The 17,492-nt window shown below is 46.7% G+C and overlaps 1 protein-coding gene across 17 annotated transcripts in view; it reads right to left on the reverse strand.

Annotated features, from left to right (window-relative positions):
• Positions 1–913: 913 nt before the first annotated feature.
• Positions 914–17,492, reverse strand: part of LOC115016903 (mitogen-activated protein kinase kinase kinase kinase 4) — a 33,303-nt gene continuing 16,724 nt past the window's right edge. The window contains exons 6-33 of one of the 17 annotated variants that reach the window (XR_003833207.1): positions 16,827–16,917; positions 16,597–16,727; positions 16,247–16,301; positions 16,074–16,152; positions 15,111–15,286; positions 14,891–14,963; positions 14,572–14,782; positions 14,322–14,483; positions 13,837–13,923; positions 11,946–12,098; positions 10,840–11,133; positions 10,233–10,333; positions 9,956–10,095; positions 9,634–9,728; positions 9,465–9,473; positions 8,374–8,552; positions 8,065–8,194; positions 7,334–7,612; positions 6,031–6,148; positions 5,394–5,564; positions 5,141–5,284; positions 4,863–4,997; positions 4,641–4,741; positions 4,413–4,562; positions 4,171–4,330; positions 3,702–3,841; positions 3,156–3,589; positions 914–1,607 (exon numbers count right to left, since the gene is read on the reverse strand). Coding sequence is in view for 16 of the 17 variants with exons in the window: in XM_029444996.1 (XP_029300856.1) it covers positions 3,506–3,589; positions 3,702–3,841; positions 4,171–4,330; positions 4,413–4,562; positions 4,641–4,741; positions 4,863–4,997; positions 5,141–5,284; positions 5,394–5,564; positions 6,031–6,148; positions 7,334–7,612; positions 8,065–8,194; positions 8,374–8,552; positions 9,465–9,473; positions 9,634–9,728; positions 9,956–10,095; positions 10,233–10,333; positions 10,840–11,133; positions 11,946–12,098; positions 13,837–13,923; positions 14,322–14,483; positions 14,572–14,782; positions 14,891–14,963; positions 15,111–15,286; positions 16,074–16,152; positions 16,247–16,301; positions 16,597–16,727; positions 16,827–16,917 (3,648 nt within the window). In the remaining variant the exon portion in view is untranslated. Of the gene's footprint in view, positions 3,590–3,701; positions 3,842–4,170; positions 4,331–4,412; positions 4,563–4,640; positions 4,742–4,862; positions 4,998–5,140; positions 5,285–5,393; positions 5,565–6,030; positions 6,149–7,333; positions 7,613–8,064; positions 8,195–8,373; positions 8,553–9,464; positions 9,474–9,633; positions 9,729–9,955; positions 10,096–10,232; positions 10,334–10,839; positions 11,134–11,945; positions 12,099–13,836; positions 13,924–14,321; positions 14,484–14,571; positions 14,783–14,890; positions 14,964–15,110; positions 15,287–16,073; positions 16,153–16,246; positions 16,302–16,596; positions 16,728–16,826; positions 16,918–17,492 lie in introns of all 17 variants that reach the window. The other 16 variants (XM_029445026.1, XM_029445041.1, XM_029445009.1 and 13 more) reach the window with 16 other exon arrangements.

Consider the following 17,492-nt stretch of genomic DNA (forward strand, 5'->3'; position numbering starts at 1 on the left):
CGTGGACAAAGATGTGACATGTAACTTTACATGTTTAATTTAGTTTTTTCAATACATCATACCTTTGTTTAGTTCGTTTGGAAGCCTATTTCCGGCGGTAAAAGATGAATAATAAAATTAAAAAAAGATCCTGTAAGGTCATTATAATGACAAACTTTCTCGAAATAATAACTTAATATTTCAAAAGAAATGAAAAACGTTTTCAAAAGAATGACTTTGTATCTCAAAATATTATTAAACATTATTTTTGAGAACGTTTATTATTGTTTTGAGATACTTAGTCATTATGTTGAGGTTCTAAATCAATATCTTTAAGAAAGTTTTTTATGAATGAAGTTCGACACTAACCTGCTTCCGGAAACTATTTTCTCAATGACCTTGAGAGCTCCTGCAATACATTTCTTATAAGAAATGTACAATTTGTCTCTAATAAAGTTTGAGATTATTGTTTGGCGTAAAGAGGAAATTGTATTGTGAAGTATGGAAGCCAGCTTTACTAAACTGCCAGCATGTTTGAATGATATGAATGGGATTTGCCGGTAAATGCGCAACGGCGCCATCTCGTGGTTAAAATAAGTAATGGAGGGTATGTTTAAATCAGTTTTTTCTCAATGGAATAGTTATTTATTTAATTATGAGTGTAATAGTAGAGTATGTCATTTTATAGAATGCAGTGATAATAGGAAGTTGTATTAGTCTTTACTCTCCTATTACACTAGAACTCTGTTTCCATATGAAACTACAATTCAGATTAAAACATTGTATTTTTACTCCACTACATTAACATGACGACTCTAGTTAACTAGTTTAGAAATTATGATTTTACATTCATAACACATGATTACTTTATTCAACCAGGGAGTCGAGCATTATAACACAGGAATTAAAAAAAACAAAACAAGCAACACCACACTGTAAATTACTTCTGATTTTATTCAATGGAAAAAAAGACCTTCAGGAAAATACAGTAATTCCCATAGTACACACAGAGAGGACATAAATTAGAGAGGCATGGCAGAGACGTTTGAGGGGGGGGGGGGCATGTCACCTGGCACCTGGGTGGTAGAAAACTTTTGATCCACGCTGCCACACAGCCAGGGCACACTGTGCACAATGCAGGATGTAGAGGAATCAGTGAAATCACACTCTCGACTTATGTAATTCTTAAAGTGAGCAAAAGCTGATCATTCCTGTACACAAACGTCTAAATGATAGTACAAAAAGGGAATAATACAAAATACAAAACAGGGAAAAACTGCCCTCAAAATAAACCATAAATATTCATATCGATGCACATTGGTTTAACAAAACAATTGCTTCTGTAAACATTTTCAACATAAGGTGTGCATTACAATTTAAAAACCACTGCAGTCGCATACTTATCTGAAGGGTTACATAATAAAAATTGCAGAAACAAGACTAAAAACTAAGTCAGAGTTAAAAATATGCCGCTTAGTTCACGCCGTCTGAAGTGGTTTTGTAACACTGCTATTAGAACGTGACTTTCTTTGCTTTTTCACAGAGGATCGGGACAGTGAAAGCATCTCATTCCCATGTTCTGCAGCTCTCAGCACGTCCCACCTTGGACAGTGAAGGCACCACCTTTACTGAGAGCAGGGTCAAAGAGTAGAGTTTAGGTGGGAGGGGGGGTCCATGAGTCTCGTTATATAGTTTTCGCATTCATACATACACACAGTTGCAGGATGGATTCTACGTTTTAACAGTGGGATGAGACTGTCTAACGGGAAGTGACAAACCGGTCTTGCCTTGTCATCCGGGTTTTGAGAGGATGAGAAAGTAAAATGAAGGAAAATTCGATTCTGGGATGGAGTAATGATCCAGTTAAAGTATTTCTCTCCTCAATCCAGACTGGACTGAGGGAACTAATTTCCGGTCAGAAGCCCACAATGGCAAAAAAAAAAAAAAAAAGAGGTCCAATGTTGAATCACATGAAAGTGTTCCTACAGGACACAAAATCCAAACTTCTTCACTTTTAACTTGTCAAAAAACTGCAGAGGATTTTGAGCTGCTTTAATCATCTGGACATCCTAAACATTTAGCCAAACATTAAAGCTAAAGTCTCCTTCAAAATACAGTTGGATGATTGCAATGTGAAATTCAAACGTCGTGCAGATGGAAGACAATCAGCGGATCCTGATTTCCTCCCCCTTTCCGTGGCGTGCGATGTTCAAAGCTTCTTCTCAGCCCTCTTGATGTCTGCACACTGCCTCCATTCCCTTACCGTCACTTCTGCCCGCTGGCCTCCATGCTACCTTAATGGCCACCTGCTAATTCTGCATGTCTAATTCACAGTTTATCCTAGCCCTACTTATTACTGATGTTAAAGGAAAAATCCACCTGGGGGGAAAACAAAACAGCTTTTGGTAATGCATGTCACATTTCTGGATTTTGGATTTTGGTACGTGTGTTTTTTTTATACTTCCAGTTGATGTGAATATGAGCAACTGCAATAAACAAAGCAGATGGTGATAAATAAGGTGGATTGTTCCTTTAAAACTCACCTATGTGTGTGTCCTGCATTCTTATGATTTATTTATGTGCAGCGAGTCACATACAAAATATACAGTGTATGAAAAACTGGAGCTAATTTAGTCGATAACACCAAAGCAACATGCCGTCATAAACAGGGCTACTCCTGTTCCGTCCGAAATAACCTACAGTACGTGAGGCAATGTGGTAAAAGTCGAGATAGTGTCTGTAAAACCTGGGAGAGTCTGAAGCCTACAAGGTTGATGTAGTTAGTATGTACAAGCTGATATCCAGTACCCTGTATTTAATGGATATATCAAGAAGGTCCCTTAAAAAATTCTTCGCTTTAAGGAAGAGAAGGCAAAAAAAGTGAAGATACAGAGGCAGATTTACATGTCGAGCGTTATATATGTGGCTGTGAACTAGTGTGAAATGACATGCTTGACGTGGAAATCTACCGTGGTGGGAATAATTTCACCTGAACAGGACCTGGACTAAACACAGCTACTAACGGCTACTTTGTCGAGGTGTGGCGCGTAAAGAATTTGCCTTCTTCGATATAGTAACGGCCGCGTTTATCGTCCCTTCAGTCAATCACATGCTCAGTGTTTCCTCCATTCACACACATACACGATGCAAAGTTTTACTATGACATAAAGATTTACCATCAACAGGCAACAGATCCCACGTCCTGCAGAGGACGAGGAGGAGGAGGGGAACAGCTCAAAGGTTGGGTGAGATAAACCTGGAGGCTCGTGGGGGTTCTGCTGTCTCAGTATAGTTTACTAGTACACTCAGTGGACACGAACAGAACGCGTCTCCTCGCCCCCAAACACACACCCGTCCCTAGCTTCTTGTCATGATTACAGTCCAATCCGTTGTTTTGTTTGCCCGAGCAGGTGAGAGGAAGCTGTTCGAGGCGGTTCTCTTCTTCATCGTCGTTGGTCATGGTCACAATCGTCATCTGTTGGTCACTGCCTGGATGTGGTCGTCGTGTTGGCTGGTGCGGCGTCGACTACCAGCTCATGAGGGAGGAGCGTCCCAGGGTCATGAAATACACCTGGCTGGCACCTCCAGTGCGCACAGAGGCGAAGAAGACCTGACAAACAGACGAGGAAGAGAAGAACACATTGTGAGCCGGAGAGTCTGTGGCGGCTCCATGCTCTGTTAGAACATAGAGAGAAACATTAGGAAGGACCGCATGTTCTCACCTTGTCATTCCTCTCGCAAAGAAACTTGAGTCTCTGGGCTCTCTTGTGCATGAAGACGCCGTCCAGGTGGCCCGTCTCCACTGAGCGGATCTCGATGGCCTTCTCACCCCAGCCCATGATCTGGTTTGACCTAATGTAGGCTGCTCAGACACAGAGGGAGGGAACAGAAGCGGATGACTAGAGGTGCAGGGATTCATTAGAACAATGAAAAGAGGCACCGCAGTTTAACCTGGATAGCATCTGTGCTGAATATAGAAGAATAGAGTCACTGGTGGGACACAGGGGGGAAGCACCGCTAACAACGTAAGTTAATTAGACGCCGAGTCTAGTGAGGGGGGGGGGACAGTTCTTAAATAATCTAAACAATTCCAAGATACGTTTGGTTATTGCTCCACAGAGTTTCCCAGATATTTACAATGACTTAATGTCTCGTAGGGAATGATTATTTCTTAATGGCCGCCCCACTTACCCACTGAAGTTGGCATTTCTCCCCACTGCAGCACCACGTCCTTGGTGATGCGCCCGTAGGTGTTGACGTAGACGCCCTCGTCCTCGTAACACACCAGCAGCTCGATCCCGTCAGTGTTGGGCAAGATGATGATGGCGTGGCACTGAATGCTGGTCTGGATCTGAGGGACAAACGGGAGGAAGAGTTAGGAGGGTAAAGAGCGTTGGGAGACGAGGTACGCTCAGACATCGCTAGGTGCTTACATGTGTGGGCAGGTAGATGTCGTAGACGGCACCGGAGTCCACATCCACAGCATGGAAGCCAGAACAGGAGCCATAGATGACCTTTAACCTCTGACCTTCCTCCACTGTCAGGTCAACCAGCAGAGGCTTGTGCACCAGATCCCCAAAAGACTAAAAGGCGACCACGAAGAAGGAAATTAGTCGGGTCTTTGCTGGGCAAAAGTATACTTGCAGAATGAGCGTGCTTACCTTAAAGGCCATGAACTTGTGGTAGGGTTTGGGTGCCCAGGCGTACACCTCCACAGCGTTCTTCAAGGCCAGCACTAAGAACTTAATCCTCTCATACTTCACTGCAATCAAAAGTTAATCATTCGTGAGTGACGGTACTTTAAAGTTGAGCTGGTTTAAAAATTCTTTGTCACGTTTAATCCTCTCTTTTGAGGTCGAGGAATCTTTGACGAGGAAACGTACCGACTTTGTAGTGGACGCAACCCTCCAGGTCGCCCACATTAACCCAACCCTGCTTCTTCTCCACCTCAGGGTCGTTGTGCAAAATCTTGTTCCTCAGCCACGACAGGTAATACACTCGCAGCTTGTTCTTTTTACCTGCAGGAGGTGAGAGTGTGATTGAGAGAAAGACATATGTACAATGACAACAATTAGTTTTCTGAGATGAGAAAATAAAGATGAATCGAAGGAGTGACAGCAACAGTCCAACGATTAAAACATTTACTCTGTGTTCACTGTACCTGATATGGTGACCAGGACATTGAGTCCCTCCAGGACGTCCATCTGCTGTATGCGCCGCCTGTTGATCAGAGGGTAGACCTTCCCCTGACCGCTTCGGTCCAGCAGCATCAGACCGCTCTCTGTTCCCACCAGCAGGTTCACTCCTGGAACAGTCGCGGACAAACACACATAGTTAGTAGAGCTTCGATGGACATTAGAGTCGAATGATTAGGAGTTTCAGAGCAGGCCCATGGTTCCCTGACAGACACGTACCCCAGAGTGCAGCACACAGGATCTCAGAGTTGAACCTCTTCTTGTACTTGCGAATCTCCGGCGTGTCGCTCGGCGGGCGCGTGTTGACCGGGTTGACGTTGACCACTGAGCCTTTACGGGACGGGTCGGACTTCAGCGGGTCTGCGAGCCGTCCGTCCGGCCCAAAAGCTGCTGGAGGGGGCACATAGAGGTCAGGCTGGATGCCATCATGCATTTGAATTATTAATGAACAACCTGGTGCCTGGTTTGAACACATGGCGCTTTGTCATTATGGTGTAGTTGTTACAGTAAAGAGAACATGGGACTATACTGCCACCACCCCCCGTGCATAACACGGTACAGTGTCGAACTTCAGCTCAGATGTTTCAACTCAGTTTCTTTATCAGCGCTGGGAAAAATGTTGGGGGAGAAACTCACAAACACTCCCCTCAAGGGAATCTGAAGCGGAATATGTTTCTCACGTAATAAACACATCTCTCTCTCTCTCTCTCTCTCTCTCTCTCTCTCTCTCTCTCTCTCTCTCTCTCTCTCTCTCTCTCTCTCTCTCTCTCTCTCTCTCTCTCTCTCTCTCTCTCTCTCTCTCTCTCTCTCTCTCTCTCTCTCTCTCTCTCTCTCTCTCTGTCGGTTGTTGACCTACCCATGTTGTTGAGGGAGCTGCCGCTGGATGGTGAGATCTGGAGAAGACGAGGGTCGATGAAAGGAGTGAAGGAGGAGGAAGACTTGTGTTTGGACATGGAGTTGCTCTCTGACTGGGACTGAGAGAGATTTCAAAAGATATTTATTTATTTATTTTAAGGTTCACCTTGTGCTCATCCTGCGCAGAAAGCAAAGGCAAAACATGTTTGTGGAGAAAAACTGGATTTAATCATTAAAAGTTAATGACACAGACAGGAAACAGAGAGATTGTGTCTTTGGTTACGCAGATTTATAATTTATAAAACTGTTGATTTAAACTACAATAGCTAGAGCCTCCCTCAGTCTGAACATGAGTTACAGTTCTACCTCGAGGGGCTCTTAAAAACAGCTTAACTGTGTTCAATCAAGCTACATTTTTATGACACAAACCACTGGGAATACACATTTGGCACTGCAATTCACGACAAATCAAATGCAAAAGATGACGTGCAGTTACGTTAGTTGTTTTGAAGCCAACGAGGACAGAGAGGGAAAAAAACAACATGTGCGACAAGAAGAAATGTGTTGAGGGAAATGAGAAAATGATCGACACACACACACACACACTGGCTGCTGTGAAGTGTTAGAGAGAAAAGTTGCTCCTAATAAAGCACAGAAGAGGATCATAATTCCACCACCAGAGATGCCTGTAGTTTGCATGTATCGCGCCGCAAAAGAGGCGCTAATCTAAAATAATAAGCTTTAAAAATAAATGTGATTTCTTCTCTGTAAGTAGGTCATGTGTGGTTGAGGACTCACAGTCTGTTCTGTATTTAAATGTTTTAATATACAGCCCCATTTCACCCCTACCGTCACACCAGGCATGCCATCACCCAACACCGCTAAGAAAATGGTTACACCGCAATGTACTGTTAAGAGGTGCTTGTTTGAAGTTCACCCCACGAAGCTCCCGTTTAGTTTCCTCCATGTTGTGACCAAGCTCTACCACCAGGAGGCGCCAGTGTTAGCAGAGACACAGAGTGCAATGCAGTGAATTGCAGGAGGGAAGGAAGATGCAGATCAAAAAGGTGTCAGCCAAGCCAGAAGGGGGCAGAGGAGAGTGAAGGAGGGGCAGAGAGGCTCCCACCAACAATCCAACCAAGGACTGGACGGCGGGTGAGTACAGGCTTGGAGATGGAGGTGTGTTTGAGCTAAATATCTCCCAATCCTGCTCAAAATATCTGCTTCCTGCACGTCTAAGCCTGCACCACTCTGCAACAGTCCATTCCTCAGTTGTTTGTCTCGCCGGTGTGAGGGTGACATACCTCTATGGCAGTGAGCTTGTCCAGGGGGTTCTGTGGGGACATGGTGGGACTGGCATAGCTAGATGACGAGGGGGAGGAGGAGGAGGAGGAAGGGATGGTTGTGGTAGAGGAAGGGGAGTGATGGCTCTGCTGGATAAGGTCTGGTAGGTGGTGTATGCGGCCGGCAAAGCCGTTTTTCTCTGCGAGGCCCTGGCTGGGGGGCTGGGGCTGGATGTGACCAGGGCCAGCCGAGGGAGAGGAGGAGGAGAGACTGACCAACCGCTTTATGTCAGCGGTGCTCTGGAAGCAAGAAAAGGCACACTTGGGCTCGAGCAAGCAGGTGGAGATGCATGTTTGGCTGCTAATCTGCTGCTTCCTATGATTTACTCCCAATTCACAACAACATAATCTGTAAGTTCATGTTTGGAGACCACAACTGCTGTGCATGTTGCAAAAATTGCAATCTATGAATCAATCTAACGTATTCGATTACCCATCTGTAAAAGTGAAATGTGAAGTCTATAATGAATAAAAACATAACAAGGCATGGTAATATACAGGAACACAGAAGAAATGGTGGAATGAGTGGAGAATGAGTGGATAAACAACACTGACACTGGACAAAGAAAGAGGAAAATGACATTTCTGATCAACTACATACGAGCAGAATGTGCCTTTCTATCTATCGTGATGATAAACTCAGAAGTAGGCAATCTCATTACGTTCAATCCCTCCGAGTGTCCTCCTCTTACCTGTCTGATGACCAGCGTGCCGTCCTTGGAGGGCGTCATGGATTTGTCGCTCTCCGAGTCTTCAACCAGCATGGTCTTAGCTGAATCCGTCTCCCCGTTACTCATCCTCCTGCGGAAGCCGTGGGAGAAACTGACGTCCGTAACCAGACCAGAGTTAACAGCCATGCAACACTCATGGGTCTGACAATGCATATCGTCTGAGGGCATTATCTTTACTATTATCTGGTTGTGTTTTAGTTTAAATGTGATATTACAAAATGAATGCAACAGACAGTAATGACTGTGACACACTGACGCAGCTCCACCTACCCGGCCCTGGAGTCCTCAGGTCCTGAGGTGGACTCCTCTCCCGCCTCCTGGTCCACCTCCTCGTCGTCTTCCTCGTCGGTGGTGCCCGAGTCCTCGCTTGAGGAGGAATAGTCGGTGACCTTGTGGGGAGGCCTCACGTCGTCTACCGCACGGAGCTCCTTGGCCAGAGCGGTCAGATCCTAAAAGAGAACGTAAGGAAGTCTTAGAAAAGACTCGGGTCCAACATTTTAGCAAAACTCAGATCGTCTAGAATAAAGCCAATTCAAAATGTTTTGTCATCTCTCCTCACTTTATATAAACTGTTCAACTTACATCTACCTACAGCCTCAGATCTCTGGGTACGTATAGTACAACACTTTGCCCTCTCTCAGTTTTTCGCCAAGGGGGAACATTTATATAGGAATAAGACGTGTCCTCGAGACGGCACGTTTCAAACAGAGGCCACAGAAAAGAAAAATGCCAGTTAGACCTGGGCTTAGATCCAAGTTAGACTGAGTTCTGAGGATGTTGAGTGGCATATTGTTTGTAATCAGATCACACTTTAATTGTTTTCTGATTCCTACATTAGTGTCGTACCCTCTAAAGTCTTGTAACCATGTCGCCCTCGCCTTGTTCCTTGCAAACTCTAAATAATGCAGTCTAGTAAGGTCAGTGACGAGCAAGAAAAGGGAGGAGGGACACTTCCCAGACATGCTCAACAAAGCAAATGTGCTACAGTTTATCGAAACAACAGAGCCAGGTGAGATTAGGAGTAAGTCTTACAAGTACAAGGAAACAGGAGCAGTGTGTTTGCATTCAAATGTGCTCGCATTCAAATCCAGGAATACAGAAGCCGCTGCAGGGGGTTAACCCTTCTGGTGCCGTGTGTGCACGGACAAGCAATAAAAAGGGAGAAGGAACTGTGCAGGCAGGAGGAAAGACGCCAGCAGAAGGCCAATACAACACAGGCAGAAAGGATAGTGGCCAAAGCATCAACACTTACAAAGGAGAAACAGCTCTTTCACCACAAACCTTTCGTATAATGCCATGAGTGGGGCAATGGGGCAAGCATAGCAAAGGTGTGATTATGTATTCTCATTTAACAGGCTTACCGCATCACCCTAAGAGTTTCCCCAACAATCACGAACCATTGGATTCATGAGAAGTTGCACCAGGTGGTTGAATAATTAGAGGCGTAGAAAATGGAGAAAAACACAAAACAGTTTGCACCTATTCAGCATCAAAAGAGTTTAACGGGCACTTTAGCAACAGTGGACTTACAGCTGGTCGAGTAGGCCTGGCGAGGTTCTTTTCATCTGGTTTTTTGGGAACATTTTCAGGCCGCTGGAGAGGCGATCCTTCAGATTTGGAAGAAGCTTTGAGGGAACAAAAGGAAGGTCGAGTTAGTGGGGGGGAAACAGAGTTTGGCAAGGAGAGTTGGCTCTGAAACTATCTTCAATGGCCTGAATAAAAACAGCAGAATAAGTACTGGAGCGGAGCAAATAGCACCGCTTAGTAATGCGTAATGGTGTTATTATAGTAATAATGATAATGTGCTAATAGGCAGTTAGTAGAGTTAGTGAAATGTAGCGGAGTACAGTACCAGGGGACTCACAGCGTGGCCTGAAGCGGTCACCAGGACTGGCCTGGGAGCTGGAGTTGGAGGAGCCGGAGGAGCTGCCGCTGCCCGGCCGAGGCTGCAGCTTCTCCACTCGGTCCCACAGCGGCCGCTGCTCCACGATACTGTCACACAGAACAACGCCACATTTCTGTCATACTCTCTTCCAACTCTAAACAGTTTAAACGTGTGCTCTCAAATATGAAGAGAACACGACCCAAACGAGAAAATCATTTCAAATCCAGAGGTCTCTTAAACTCACCCGCCAGCGTTCCTCTGTCCGCCCTGGATGCCGGGCTGTTGTGGCAGAGGGGACTCTCGGCGCGACAGCACAGGAGACCTGGATGTTGTCCTTACTGGTACCTGGAGGAAACAGATTCAAACGTCCTCATATAGTGTCCACGTGTGCCACAAAATGTACATTACATTCTTTTGCTATTTCTTTAGACATTTCAACATATCTACTGGATGAACCCATGATCTGCCGTAGAATTATTCTATTACCCCAAAATAATTCTGCCATGGGTTATATATTTGAAGTGACGTGACAAAACATCACCAACAAGAACCGAGCACTTCTCTGTGATGCCGGAACCTCTCCAGCACCCCCGCTACACACGAGAACAACGTTTAGGTTGGACGAATGTGTCGCTTCGTTGATATCGTGTTCAATCGTTACCGAATTGTGAAGTCATTAGTAGGCTTTAAAAATGCAAAGCGTCCTCGATGTTCAAGAAATGAGGCTGAACACATCGAGGCAAACACACACAGACATCATGATAAGTGGATGAAGAAGACGTGAATGAGGGAGGGGAGAGTGAAGGGTAGGAAAGGGATGGGGATGTAGGGGGCCCTCATCAGCTCCTTACCTTGGGAGGTACTTCCTCGCTGCTGACCTGGGGTTCGGCCCTAGTATGGGCTTGAGGGTGGTGGAGGGGATGTTGGGGCTGGGGGTCAGTGCGTGCGGGCGATGGGTGGTGGTGGTGATGGTGGGGGTCCTGGGAACGCAGGTGGAGTTGTGCAAAGCTAGAGGCCACGCCGCCGGGCTCGCTGAAGGACTGGGAGCGAGAGACCACGGGCGGCGGAGGAGGAGGAGGAGGAGGAGGAGGAGAGGGGGCGGCGCTGTTGCTGCTTTTTAGAGCAGCCAGGTGGGACCACTGGACCTTTTAGGGAGTGAGGGAGGGGAGGAGGACAAGAGGAGGAGGAGGAAGAGGAGGAGGAGGGGAGGTGAAACAAGCAGACAACACAGTGAGACATGAGGGAAGATGTGTGTAGTGTTCACATACATGTGCTTATATATAAATACACACATGCATACAGAAGACAAAGCACGACACGACGTGATGGTGGGACTCATTGTTTGGGCTTCAGATTGATGCACATGCTTAAAGGAAGAGTTTGGGGAAATATGTTTATGTAGTTGGGAGAAGATCTTTATCACTCTCATGTTGCTTAAATATGATGACATCCATCTTTTTTCCAATTCATTTTGACTTTTGGACTGAGGTGTGAGGCCGTTACAGAGACGAGGACGTGCTGCTGTGTGTGAGAGAGACAGAGAGGGGAAGAGAAGGTGGACTATTGCATGCAATGTTTCTGTAAGACCGAGTGTCCATGTTTTTTTTCTGGCAGGTGCTGGGGAGGCAGAGAGATTTCAACTTGAAGCGCTCGCAGCGGCAGCAGAGAAAGTCGGAGCGCTTTGGACACCTAGTCCAGTTAGTAACAATAGTTTTAATTCAACATTATGAATCCAATCTGAGAACTGTTTGGTAAATATAAAACCTTTCAGCACAGAAGGAAGATATGAAGTCCAACAGTCTCCATGTACACTTCACTGCCCTTCTGTCCAAAAAACTGACCTCCCCCCCCTGTTGCTTCACTGTCCAACAAATAAAACGTGTGCACACAAACCCAGCAGTGAGGGAGGAAGAGAGCGACAGGAGGAAGAGGAAAAGGAAAGGGGAGGAGGAGTTACCTGAGGCTCCATGGGCCGGTGCATGGCGACAGCCTCGGAGGAGGAGCCGCCATTGGAGAACGGTTCAGAGGAGCGGGGAGGCAGAGGGGGCTGCTTGGAAGGAGGAGCAATCTGAGGGGAGCCCTGAATGTTCTTACGGTACCGCTCGTCGGCCTGGGATGAGGGAATCGTACAGGACAGAGATGGCATGAGGGTCAGGGGAAACATCTCAATGATTGACTGCACATTTACTGTTCAATGGCACAGATGTTAAGCTCCCATCTCCTTGTTGTTTTCTAACATCCCTGTCCCTTAGGAGTCTTTTGTTATACTCAGTCAAATACGAAGGTTTCTGACAAACTTGCTTGAAGCCCATTAGAGGCAGCCGCACAGACACAGGTAGAGGTGGAGACAGGACTCTTTCAAACAAATACAGCCTTGAAATGACATATATATGATTAAAAGGAGGGAAGGACAATTGTTAATGACATGGAGAAGCTCTGTTGATGACGGTAGACACAGCTTGGGTGTCCTGCATGTTAGTCTGGGCCTCAGCCATCCACATGTAACAGCCCGATCCACACACACACACACACACATCGAGAGTCAAAACAGCCATATTGAAGAATTTCACAGGTCGGCCATCAAAGGTCAAGAGACACTTGTGGTTCCATATTGTTCCAGAGGAAACGATGAGAGGAGTACTAAGACTCAGATGACAGTAGATAAAACTGCTTATATTGATTATTTCTCTTTCTCAGGCTTCAAGTGATAATTAAGACAAAATCATTCAGACATCCTAACCGTTTTAGTAGTCAAGGAGACGAGCAACAGTGCCAGGAGGGATTGGAGGAGACCAGCTCTGTTGTATTCAGGACAGAAGTCTGCTTGCTGGTGGCTGGTGCCTGTGGGTTACTGCTTTGGAATAATGCCATAGCATCCAAAAATGTAACTTTTCGGTAAAAAAAACAAAACATTAATTGCTGCCGAACCACCTCTGTTATCGTGGACAGTGAGGCCGTGTGAAGACAAGCAAGAAGACGCTGGAAAGAGCAGGCAGAGCCGAGGAGGAGGTTCACCTCTCGGATAGGCTGAGGAGGATGACTGACGGGCTGTACAGGCCTATCGGGATCCAAACATTCTGCCTGTGGAGGTTCAGAGTCAGTGGGGGTTTCAGTCTCAGGAGGGCTGGGGGAGTTTCAGAGCTGGCTGGGACAAGTCTCATCAGAGTCTGTCTTCTCTGGCACTGCTGCCTGGGATTGCGGGCTGTCTGAGGGGATTGTCTGAAGTGCTCTGGAGGAATCGTAGGAGCCTCTTGCGACAGAAACAGCATCGTCAAGGATCTGAGCTCGAGGGGATGTGGTGAGGACTGAGAGGGGGGCAGGGTGGAGGTCTGTGGAGGTTTGCTAGGGTCTGAAGGGAGTTTGGTCTTGTCGCCAGGCGGCTGTTTGGATTCGTGCTGGAGGGACAGCAGGTAGGCCTGCTCCTGCTGCAGGCGCTTATGGAGTCGCTCGGCCTTGCGCTACTCCTCCAGCTCCCGCCACTTGAACTCCTATTCCAGAGGGTGGGGTTCATTCAAGGTGGTGAGGAGAGACGGGAGAGCTGGCAGCCAGTGTCCGGCCTGACAAACTGACTCAAAACCAGTGGCAACTTTTAAATGCTTTCTTTAAAAACACATGTGTACAGTCAGTCCTTCTGCACATTATTGATTTTGGACACTTTACAAAAATAGTGCGAAATGTGATAATAAAAAGAAAGATAGAGGAGGCAGTCTCTAAAGAGACAAACCGGGGCTTAAATTCAGTGGGTAACTGAACCTGGAAGCACAAGCTACTGCAATCTGAACTATGTAAAGGACTAATTTTGACATAACTATAATGGGCAGCATGAGGTGTGTGTGTGGCTGACTGACCAGCAGCATGGCCTGCTCACGGAGCAGCTGCTCCTGCAGCATCTCCAGGTGTCTCTGCTCCTCCTCCAGCTGACGTCTGATGTACTCCTGTCAACCAAAGCAAAGCAGTGGGCATCCAAAGAGTGGAAATATAATGTCCATCTTTACGTCCTGTAGGTCGTCTCCATGTCAGATCTTTGACTGTCTCATTCAAAAGTCTCACAGGAGCCATTTAATCCAGCAGCAAAACATCTAATATGGCTCATTCTCACAGGCAATGTGGCAGGTGTGCGACCTTAAAATACATCCTGTGAATCCGCTCCCTTACTGCACAAGGATCTACCAAAGTTGATGTTTTTCCCCACATTGTACAGTCTTCTGGAATTCACTGACAAGCATCCTCTGTCTCACCATGACTAGCACATTCCACCTTCTGGTGTGAACGCCCCGAGTCCTCACTTTATACGGTGAAAACATTCCAAGTAAAAACATATCTTTAAGCTTACCTGTTCACGGTCATTCCTTCTCTTCTCGTCCTCGGCCCGTCGGCGTTCCTCCTCTTCTTTACGTCTACGATCCATCTCTTCGATGCGCCTTTTATCCTCTTGCTCGCGGCGACGCTGCTCGCGCTCCTGTTGCCTCCTCATCTCACGCTCACGTCGCTGTTGCTGTGGGGGCAGAAGACAAAGAAATGTCAAGATTTCTCAACAAAAACATGATTTTTTTTTTGGCAGTCAGATCAGTCTCATCTCCTACCTCCTCCAGCCGCCTCCTCTGCTCCTTCTGTTGCTCGATGCGTTTCTGCCTCTCGGCCAGTAGTTGGCGCTTGTACTCCTCCTGCTCCCGGAGCTGCTGCTCCTGGAGGTGCTGCTGCCGGCGGAGCGCCTCGGACCGCTCCTTGTTCTCCTGCTGCAAGCGGATGAAGTCGCGGCGCAGCGTGGACTCACCTGGCACATTGACGATGGAGCTGGATGATGGGAGGAATCGGGACATGATGGTTAGATAAGAGAGACGCTGGGTTTAGATTGTAATGCCTTCCAATAAGAAGGAAACACCTGTCATTACTACAGCATACCTGGGCTCTCCCTCCTGCTCTGGGGGATCCTCTTCCTCCTCCTCGCTGCCACTGTACTCGTACTCCGTCTCATCTGGGCAAGAAAAAAGGAACAAGTTACAACCAGGAACTGAGTAGAGCGATAACATATTTATTACAGGATTATATTGTGACATTTATGTGACAATAAATCAATAAAGAGAAGCAAAGCAAACAGTGAAGACAAAGAGAACAGACGCACCTTTCTCTCCCCTCTTCTTCTTGGTACGGTCGATGTGGTCTTTGAGCTGAATGCGGACTTGCCTCTCGTTGGGCTGGTCCCGGATGAAGGGGTGCTTCAGCAGCTGCTCTGTCGGAGGGCGCTGCGTGTAGTTCTTTACCAGACAGCCCTCGATGAAACTGAAAAACTTTTTGGACCTGTGTGGATTGTAGAAGGAGAGAAGAGTCAACAGGGAGAAAGAACGCATGACAGAGAGGGTGACAAATACAAAGAGGGAGAGAGAGAGAGGGAGAGTGCCAGAGAAATATTTCAGCCGTGAAAGCGTGGAGCACATCCAAGGATCCTAAGTAAAACGGACATTTCTGCAAACAAGCTCCGATTACAAATTACCCATCAGCCCAAGCTACGCTCCCTCCCTCCTCCCTCCCTCCCGTCTCTGAAACACTCCGCAGCACTCTCTGGTTTCTCTGTGTAAATTGAGCTTTATACAGGTGGACAGGCAGCATTGAACCTTTCATCACATATAAACCATGACACCTCTGAACTATGGGACGCACTGCAATGAAATCATCATCACCATTCCTCCTGCTGCCATCAAGGTGTGGGTTTAAATCACTTTTAATTAAACATTTCAGAAATAACACGATCTAAGGATTTAGAATATGGTAGAAAACTGTTAAAATAGGAACTAATTCATCTCAGCTCTAGTGCTAGCAAAAAAATTAAACTTTTGTCTGCAGTGCGTCCAGAGCAGCGCTGCAGTGCGTGTCAGGAGAGGCTGAGCCTGCCAGAGCAGGTGTACCACAGATGTTCAACTCTGCAGCAAAGCACAAGCTCTGGATTCAAGCCTCTGTAGCTGCCTGGTCTGATATCTATACATAACATATGATGAAAACCTGTGGTGACAGGATTTATTAGGGAGTAATGAGGATTGGAAAGGATAGAAATGCATAAAGAACACATCCTGTCTGGGTGGTTACTCACCATTTTTTAGACTTGAGCCTGGGAGGAGGGTTTCTTGGAATGAGGAAGAGCGCACGCATTGGGTGCATGTCACAAAGCGCTGGAAGGAGACGCACGCATACAGAACATCAATAAGAATTCATGAGACTGAACCAGCACAAAAACACTAGTATTAAGAATAACGTGGTACTCACGTGGGGCGCCTTCTGCCATTTCAATAGCTGTGATACCACAAGACCACAGATCACTCTGCGAGACAAGAGGACGCACATTAACCAGGACACGGACAAATCAAGGTGTGCACAGGTCCAATACATCTGTTTTACAATTCTAGTCCATAAAATGTTTTAAAATTAACATCCCAGTTCCTTAAAGTCCAAACTGATTCTGACATTTTTGCCATAAAAATGACTTTAAAGATTAATTGATTTTCAAAAATAGTTGCCGATTATTTTCCCGTGTATCGACTGTGTGATTAGTCGACTAACCGTTGCAGCTCAAAAGTTAAGTTTCGAGTGTTTGAGACTTCTGTGGAGGCTCTTACTCTGTAATCGTATGTAGCGTCTGGGTTCTCGTCACAAGCAATGACTTCAGGGGCCATCCAATAAGGTGTCCCGATGAAGGTGTTTCTCCTCCCCACTGTCCGATCCAGCTGAGCACTCACGCCAAAGTCAACTAGAGAGAGTAATTAGAGTGACCAGAGTCAACAAGGTGTTGTAGATGGATCTGAGGAAACGTGAGCAAACACATGGAAAAACCTGTGTGGCCACTCACCTAGTTTGACTTCGGCATTCTCAGTCAACAAGACGTTCTGGCCCTTGATGTCACGGTGGATGACGTGGTGGGCGTGTAGGTGGGCCAGACCCTGAGCAGGAGAGAGGGAGACAGGACATGAGTGACTGTGAGGGGGGAGATAGAGGAGAGGAGAGAGCAGAGAGGAAAGGAGAGAGAGGAGAGAGCAGAGAAGAGAGAAGAGAGGAAAGGAGTGGAGAGAGAGGAGAGAGGAAAGAGGAAAGAGGACAAGTAAGAAGGAGAGTGGCGCAGAGGGAATAGAGGAAGTGACTAGGTGAGAGATTGAGTTCCCTCTCTCTTCGTCCCTTCCCTTCTCTTCTCTTCTCTCTTCCCTTTCTTCTCTCTTCCTCTCTTCCTTCTTCTTCCTCCTCCTCTCTTCTCTTCTTCTCTCTCCTCTCCCTCTCTTCTCGCTCTCTTCCCTCTCTCTTCCTCCTTCTCATTCTCTTCTCTCTTCCTTCTCCTCTCTCTCTCGCCTTCCCTTCCTTTTTCTCTCCTCGTCTCCTTCCCTTCTTCTCGGGCCTCTCTTCGCTTGCTCGTCTCTCTTCCGGCGTCTCTTTCTCTTGCTCTCTCTTCTCTCTTCCCTCTTCGCTTCCCTCGCCTCCTCTTTCCCTTCTTTCTCTTCTCGGCTCTCTGCGCTCTCCCTTTCTC

This window comes from Cottoperca gobio, chromosome 2 (genome assembly GCF_900634415.1).
Source record: "Cottoperca gobio chromosome 2, fCotGob3.1, whole genome shotgun sequence".
Taxonomy (NCBI): domain Eukaryota; kingdom Metazoa; phylum Chordata; class Actinopteri; order Perciformes; family Bovichtidae; genus Cottoperca; species Cottoperca gobio.